This window comes from Mandrillus leucophaeus, unplaced genomic scaffold (genome assembly GCF_000951045.1).
Source record: "Mandrillus leucophaeus isolate KB7577 unplaced genomic scaffold, Mleu.le_1.0 Scaffold200, whole genome shotgun sequence".
In the NCBI taxonomy this organism is placed as follows: Eukaryota; Metazoa; Chordata; class Mammalia; order Primates; family Cercopithecidae; genus Mandrillus; species Mandrillus leucophaeus.
The window spans coordinates 1,420,111-1,427,547 of record NW_012102033.1 but is presented as its reverse complement, the minus strand read 5'-3'; the positions used below and the strand labels follow the sequence as shown (position 1 = coordinate 1,427,547).

At 50.7% G+C, this 7,437-nt stretch overlaps 1 protein-coding gene across 4 annotated transcripts in view; it reads right to left on the bottom strand.

The window, feature by feature from the left end:
• TMEM143 (transmembrane protein 143) overlaps positions 1–7,437 on the bottom strand; it is a 26,615-nt gene that overhangs the window by 4,449 nt on the left and 14,729 nt on the right. For 2 of the 4 annotated variants that reach the window (XM_011979383.1, XM_011979384.1), the window contains 3 exons: positions 2,840–3,034; positions 1,021–1,151; positions 225–504 (listed from right to left, as the gene is read on the bottom strand). In XM_011979383.1, the coding sequence (XP_011834773.1) occupies positions 225–504; positions 1,021–1,151; positions 2,840–3,034 (606 nt within the window). The remainder of the gene's footprint in view (positions 1–224; positions 505–1,020; positions 1,152–2,839; positions 3,035–7,437) is intronic. The other 2 variants (XM_011979385.1, XM_011979386.1) reach the window with 1 other exon arrangement.

Genomic DNA, 7,437 nt, shown 5'->3' with positions numbered 1-7,437 from the left:
AGGAAGGAAGGAAGGAAGGACAAGGTGGGAAGGGAAGGGAAAGAAAAGAGGAAGAATGGGAAGGAAAAAAGGAAGGAAGGAAGGAAAGAAGGAAGGGAGGGAGGAAGGGAGGGAGGGAGAAGAACATGATGCGGGAACAATTCATGAAACAGAGACAACTATAGGTGGCCTGACCTGGTCCCCACAGCGCAGGGCCACAGGAGGTGTGGCAGGCGCATGCTCACCTTGGAGGCCCGCAGGCCCATGAAGATGGCAAAGAGCAGCAGCAGCAGGGAGGTGGCCACCTTGAGGTCGGTGAGCACCACCATGCCTACGTTGACGAAGATCGCCACGCCGGAGACCACCAGCATGAGGTTGAGCAGGGCGCGCTGCAGGGTGGGCGTGCGCACCTTCAGCTCCGGCAGCAGCTGCTCCAGGCCCTCCAGTGGCGTGTCCTTGAAACTCTTCAGTACCAGGTGTCCCCGTTTGGTCCGCGCTGCCAGCACCACCCGCTTAAAGTATCTCCTGAGGGACAGGGACAGAGACAGAGGCAGGAGCAGGATCGGGACTGCACTGCCCCGGGGAGCCCCCTCCAATCCCAGGACACTCGCTCTGGCTCTACAGTCGCACAACCATCTTAAAAGCGACTCAGTAACCATGGGGAAGAAACCAGAGATCAGCTGTGTCCAACCACAGGGGATCGCTTCAGTCACACCATCGATCCCTGGTGTTGGACTTGCAGGTTGTTTGTTGGAATCCTGGCTGCGCTGCATCTTCAGAATGTGGACCTCCCTCTCCAAGCCTGTTTTCCTTATTGGAAAATGGGGAGAACTGTCCCCATCCTTACTCTTCCCCTGGGAATCGAGTGTAGTACTCACTTTCCCTTGGGAAGAAAAGACAGCGTTTGGATGAGTCACGCCTCCCGTTTCTCAACTTCCCGCCCAGGGCCCAGACACCCAAACCAGACACTGACCTGTCAGTCCCCTCTTGACTCTAACCTTGCTCCCTCTTGCTGCAGCTGGGGAACAAGAGCCGCCTCACCTCTCTGCAGGGGGCAGCCTGGTGAAGAAGCCACGCCTGGAGCCCACGCTGGACTTCCGGGGCATCTGCCCGACTCGCTGGCCCAGGGCCCAGAAGTGGATGTAGATATACTGATCCAAATTTACTGTCACCTGCCGGGGGGATGAAGGAAGCAGTGGCGGGTGAACATGGGCAGGGATGTTGAGGGCAAGATACCAGAATCAGATGCCCCACCCCTAAATAATTCCCCCATTTCCCATTTATCACCATTCACTGTCTAGGCAGGGCCGTCACATATGGTTGTCCATGTAGTATACCGCACAAGGGTTCATCATCTAACATGGTGCCATTCACATCGAAGTCATCTTTATTATCGTATTTCCTAGAATCTAAGGTGCCACAGACTCTGCCCAATTACTTTATGAAGCAACTAAAAACTAAATACGCTGCCGATTAAATGATGTCACAGCACCACCTGTAATTCACATCCCAATTTCAGAGACGACAAAACATAACTTTGGAAAAACTGCAGTTTAAAATCACTAAAATGTGGAACTTTGGGAGATTTTAGTGTTTTTTATTTTGTTTTTATTTTTATTTCTATTTTGAGATATTGTCTCACTCTGTCACCCAGGCTGGAGTGCAATGGCACAGTCTCAGCTCACTGCAGCCTCCGCCTCCTGGGTTCAAGTGATCCTCGTGCCTCAGCCTCCCAAGTAGCTGGGACTACAGGTGCCCGCCACCATGCCTGGCTAATTTTTGTATTTTTAGTAGAGAGAGGGTTTTACCATGTTGGCCAGGTTGGTCTCAAACTCCTGACCTCAAGTGATATGCCACTTCGGCCTCCCAAAGTGCTGGGATTACAGGTGTAAGCCACTGCACCCAGCTGATTTTAGTATTTCTTATAATTTTGTTAGCATTTTGCGTGCTTTTTGGGGTTTGGGTTTGTATGTGTGTGTGTGCTTTGTTTTGTTTTTTTGAGACAGGGTCTCACTTTGTCATCCAGGCTGGAGTACAGTGGCAAGATCATGGCTCACAGCTCACTGCAGCCTTAAACTCCTGGGATCAAATGATCCTCCCACCTCCTCAGCCTCCCGAGTAGCTGGGACTACAGGCCCGCACCACCATATTCAACTAATGTTTGTATTTTCTGTAGGGACAGGGTCTCCCTGTGTTGCCTAGATGAGTCCGGAACTCCCAGGCTCAAGCAATCCTCCTACCTCAGCCTCCCGAATGCTGGGATTACAGGAATGAGCCACTGAATCTGGCCTTGTATTATATTATTTATTATTACAATTTTGGCAGATGGTGCTAAGTCTCTTGCCGTAAGAGAGCCATATCATATGATACTTTTCCAACAGATGGCAGTGAAGTGACCTGAGAAAGCAGCACCTCCTTTTTTTTCTAATGGAGTTTCACTCTTATTGCCCAGACTAAAGTGCAATGGCAAGATCTCGGCTCACTGCAACCTCCGGCTCCCGGGTTCAAGAGATTCTCCTGCCTTAGCCTCCCCAGCAGCTGGGATTATAGGTACCCGCCACCACACCCAGATAATTTTTTATATTTTTAGTAGATATGGGGTTTCACCATGTTGGCCAGGCTGGTCTTGAACTCCTGACCTCAGGTGATCCGCCCGCCTTGGACTCCCAAAGTGCTGAGATTACAGGCTTGAGTCACTGCACCCCGCCAAAAGTAGCACCTTCTTTGAGTTCACCAAGCGCGCCACATGGGCAGGAGTCCCAGGCTCAGGACTACAACTCCCAGCAGCCCCTGCCTCCCAGAGGCTCTGCCCCACCCTAGAGGCCTCTAGGTAGTTTCGTTCTCCTGGGAAGCCAGGTACCTGGACCTCATCCTGAGGGTGGTGGACCACCAGCGCGTAGGCCAGGGTGTCCTCAGACAGCGGGGAGAAGTTGGCCTGGGCCAGCAGGGGCTGTAGAGCCCGAAGCACCTCCTGCTCATTGGACAGACGCTGGGGGTCCGTTAGTGATGCCTCCTCGAGGGTCTCCCTGTCAGGGTTGATGGGGTCATACAAGGCCTAAGAGGAGAGTCGGAGAGAAAAAGATGGGTTAGGTCACTGCATGAAGGATTCTGGGGACACCTAAGGACGTCCCTTTCCAGATACTTCCATTTATTTACTTATTTATTTATTTAATTTGAGACAGAGTCTCGCTCTGTCACCCAGGCTGGAGTGCAGTGGCACTTTCTCAGCTCACTGCAACCTCCGCCTCCCGGGTTCCAGCAATTCTCCTGCCTCAGCCTCACAAGTAGCTGGGATTACAGGTGCACGCGCCACCGCACGGCTATTTTTTTTTTTTTTTTTTTTTTGTATTTTAGTAGAGAGGGGGATTCACTATGTTGCCCAGGCTGGTCTTGAACTCCTGAGCTCAGGCAATCTGACCGCCTTGGCCTCCCAAAGTTTTAGGATTACAGGCGTGAGCCACCGCGCCTGGCCTGTGTTCCTTTTTTTTTCTTTTTGAGACAGAGTCTTGTTCTGTTGCCCAGGCTGGAGTGCAGTGGTGCAATCTCAGCTCACTGCCACCTCCACCTCCTGGGTTCAAGCGATTCTCCTGTCTCAGTCTCCCGAGTAGCTGGGATTACAGGTGCACACCACCACGCCTGGCTAATTTTTATATTTTTAGTAGGGAAGGGGTTTTACCATGTTGGTCAGGCTGGTCTTGAACTCCTGACATGTGATCTGCCCACCTCAGCCTCCCAAAGTGCTGGGATTACAGGCGTGAGCCACCTTGCTCAGCCCTTTTTTCTTTTTCTTTCTCTCTTTTTTTTTTTTTTTGAGATGGATTCTCGCTCTGTCGCCCAGGCTGGAGTGCAGTGATGCAATCTCAGCTCACTGCAACCTCCACCTCCCAGGTTCAAGCAGTTCTCCTGCCTCAGCCTCCTGAGTAGCTGGGATTACAGGCACACGCCACCACACTCAGCTAATTTTTATATTTTTAGTAGAGACAGGGTTTCACTGTGTTGGCCAGGCTGGACTCGAACTCCTGACCTCAAGTGATGCAACCACCTTGGCCTCCCAAAGTGAGATTACAGGCATGAGCCACTGTGCCTGGCAGATTCTTTTCTTATCACCCCCATATCCAATCCTTTGGCAAGTTCACTTACTAAAGCCCTTAATCTTCTTAAATCCATCCTCCTCTTTATTTCCTTTGCTGCTATCTTCTCACTGAAGTCACCTTCATCTCTCACTTAAACAATTACCTAGGGCTTCTGTTCCCCAACTTTTACTCTTGCTACTTTCTTTGTATTTATCTGTTTTGTTTTGTTTTTTTTTTTTTTGAGATGGAGTCTCACTCTGTTGCCCAGGCTGGAATGCAATGGCACGATCTCAGCTCACTGCAACCTCTGCCTCCCAGGTTCAAATGATTCTTCCACCTCAGCCTCCCGAGTAGCTGAGACTACAGGTGCCCACTACCACGCTCGGCTAATTTTTGTATTTTTAGTGGAGACGGGGATTCACCATGTTGGCCAGGCTGGTCTCGAACTCCTGACATCAAGGGATCCCCCCCATCTCAGGCTCCCAAAGTGGTGGGATTACAGGTGTGAGCCATCGCACCTGGCCTACTCTTGCTACTTTTGAACCAGTATCCACATGGCCATTGGGAAGAACTTACTGAGGCTGTAAACGGCTCCCACGATCCACCCCTCCAACGGCTTCCCACTGTATTTAGAATAAAATCTAGAAGCTTTCCATGACCTTCAAGGTCCCTCACAACTGGCATCTACCCTGCCCGCCTCATCTTATGTTCCTACACATCCGCCCTAAAAAAGTCTTAAAATGAATGTTGAGTGAGTTTCCAGCTGCCTAGCCTATTTTGCTCACGGAGAGACTGAGTCTCAGGATGACATATAACTTGTCCCAGACTACAGGAGCCTCCAAGGAAATTACCCCTCTAGAACACCAGGCCATAAACCTAACCCTCCATGTGTCTCTTGGGGGCAGGTGCCCTATGAAACAGCTTGTTCAGGCCAGGTGCGATTCTGAATTAATGGAAGGAGAGACGGCGGGTCCTCCAAGTGGGAGGAATGGCCTAGGCGAAGGTTTGGTGGTGGGGAAGCCTAGGGCCTCAGAAACAACTGAGCAAAGAGACTGGGATGCAGAAGAGATTCAGAGGCCGGCACAGTGGCTCATGCCTGAAATCCCAACACTTTGGGAAGCCAAGGTGGGAGGATCACTTGAATCCAGGAGTTTGAGACCAGCCTGAGCAACATGGTGAAATCCTGTCTCTGCAAAACTTTTGTTGTTGTTGTTGTTGTTACAAAGTCTCATTGTCACCCAGGCGGGAATGCAGTGGCGTAATCCCAACTTACTGCAACCTCCGCCTCCCAGGTTCAAGCAATTCTCCTGCCTCAGCCTCCCGAGTAGCTGGGACTACAGGCTCACGCCACTACGCCCAGCTAATTTTTTGTATTTTTAGTCGAGACAGAGTTTCACCATGTTGGCCAGGCTGGTCTTGAACTCCTGACCTCAGGTGATCCGCCCGCCTTGGCCTCCCAAAGTGCTGGGATTACAGGTGTGAGCCATCGCGCCCAGTATTTTTTTTTTTTTTTTTTTTTAATTAGCCAGGCATGATAGTGCATGCCTGTGGTCCCAGCTACCTGGGAGGTTGAGGTTGGAGGATCACTTGAGCCCAGGAGGTTGAGGCTGCGGTGAATCATGATCATGCCACTCCACTCCAGCCTGGGCGACAGAGCGAGACCCTGTCTCAAAAAAAAAAAGAAAAAGAGAAAGAGTCAAGTCAAGAAAATCCTCCTCTGAAGTAAGCCCTAGGGCTGTGCCCAAATCCTCCAGCCTAGATTCGTCGAGCAGTTCTGGGACTTATAGAGTAACCTTGAGAAATTCCATTCCCAGGCTGAGCTGCAGTTTGAAAGCTAGAGGAGAAAGAAATCTGCATTGATCAAATGTCCACTGTGAACCAGATTCTCTTCTGGAAACTTCACATCCTCCCAGGGCTTTGGGCCAAAATCCTGGACGTTGCACGTGATCCCTGCTGCTCCCTTCCCTGTCACAATAAATCCTGCTGATTCCACCTCCAAGCAGACCGGCACTTCACCCAGCTCTCTCCTCCCCACCAGTCCTGTCCCAGTCCGTGCCAGCCACCACCATCTCATCCTGCCTGGGTGAGCCCAACAGCCTTCTCAATGGTCTCCCCAAATCCTGTAACGCACCCCATCCCCTGCCAATCGGTTCTGTGCACAGCTTCCAGGGAGATCTTGTCAAATAATAACAACAACCATCATCAATGATAATGGTGCGTATTTATATAGCACTTACTGTGTGCCAGGCGCAGACTGAAGTATGTTACACGCACATTCTCACAGTGTGAAACTCCTCAGTTACAGATGTGGAAACTGAGGCACAGAGAGGTTAAGTAATTGCTCGAGGTCACATGACCAGGAGGTAGTGTAACCAGAATGACACATCTGACCATGTCAATCTCCTGCTGAAACCCTTCCAAGGCTTCTACTGCCCTCGGGAATCAGGATCATGCTTCATAGCAGGGCCTGCAAGGCCTCACAGGACCACAAACCCCCTCGGTCACTCCATACCATCCAGACTGTCTTTAGGTTGCCTGGGTGCAATCGCTTATGCCTGTAATCCCAGTAGTTTGGGAGGCCAAGGCAGGAGGATTGCTTGAGCCCAGGAGTTCAAAGCCAGCCTGGGCAACATAGCAAGACCCCATCTCTACCAAAAAAAAAAATATATATATATATATTTACACACACACACACACACACATATATATATAAAAATTAGCCAGGCATGGTGGTGCACACCTGTGGGGCTACTCAGGAGGCTGAGGCAGGTGGATTGCCCAGAAGATTGAGTCTATAGTGAGCCATGATCACAGTTTGGCACTCCAGCCTGGGCGACAGAGAAGACCCTGTCTCAAAACAGCAACAACAACAACAAACCAGATTGGTTTTAGTTCCTCCAGCCACAGAGACTTTGCACATGCTGTTGGAAGACTCTTCCTACCCCTTCCTGCCTTCTTCCCTTTTCACTATTGAAGTCTTACTCTCTCTCATATTCTAGCTCCATTATCACTATCAAAAAGCCTCAGAGAGGGGCAGTGGCTCATGCCTATAATGCCAACACCTTGGGAGAACAAGGCAGAAAGACTGCTTGAGGCCAGGAGTTCAAGACCAGCCTGGGGAATGTGGTGAAACCCTGTTGCTACTAAAAATACAAAAAAGTTAGTTGGGCATGGTGGCAGGCACCTGTAATCCCAGCTACTCTGGAGGCTGAGGCATGGGAATCACTTGAACCCTGGAGGTGGAGGTTGCAGTAAGCTGAGATCGTGCCAACTGCACTCCAGCCTGGGCAACAGAGTATGTCCCTGTGTGAGGCTCTGTCTCAAAAAAAAAAAAAAGAAGGAGGAGGAGGAGGAGGAGGAGAAGGGAGGAGGAGAAGGGAGGAGG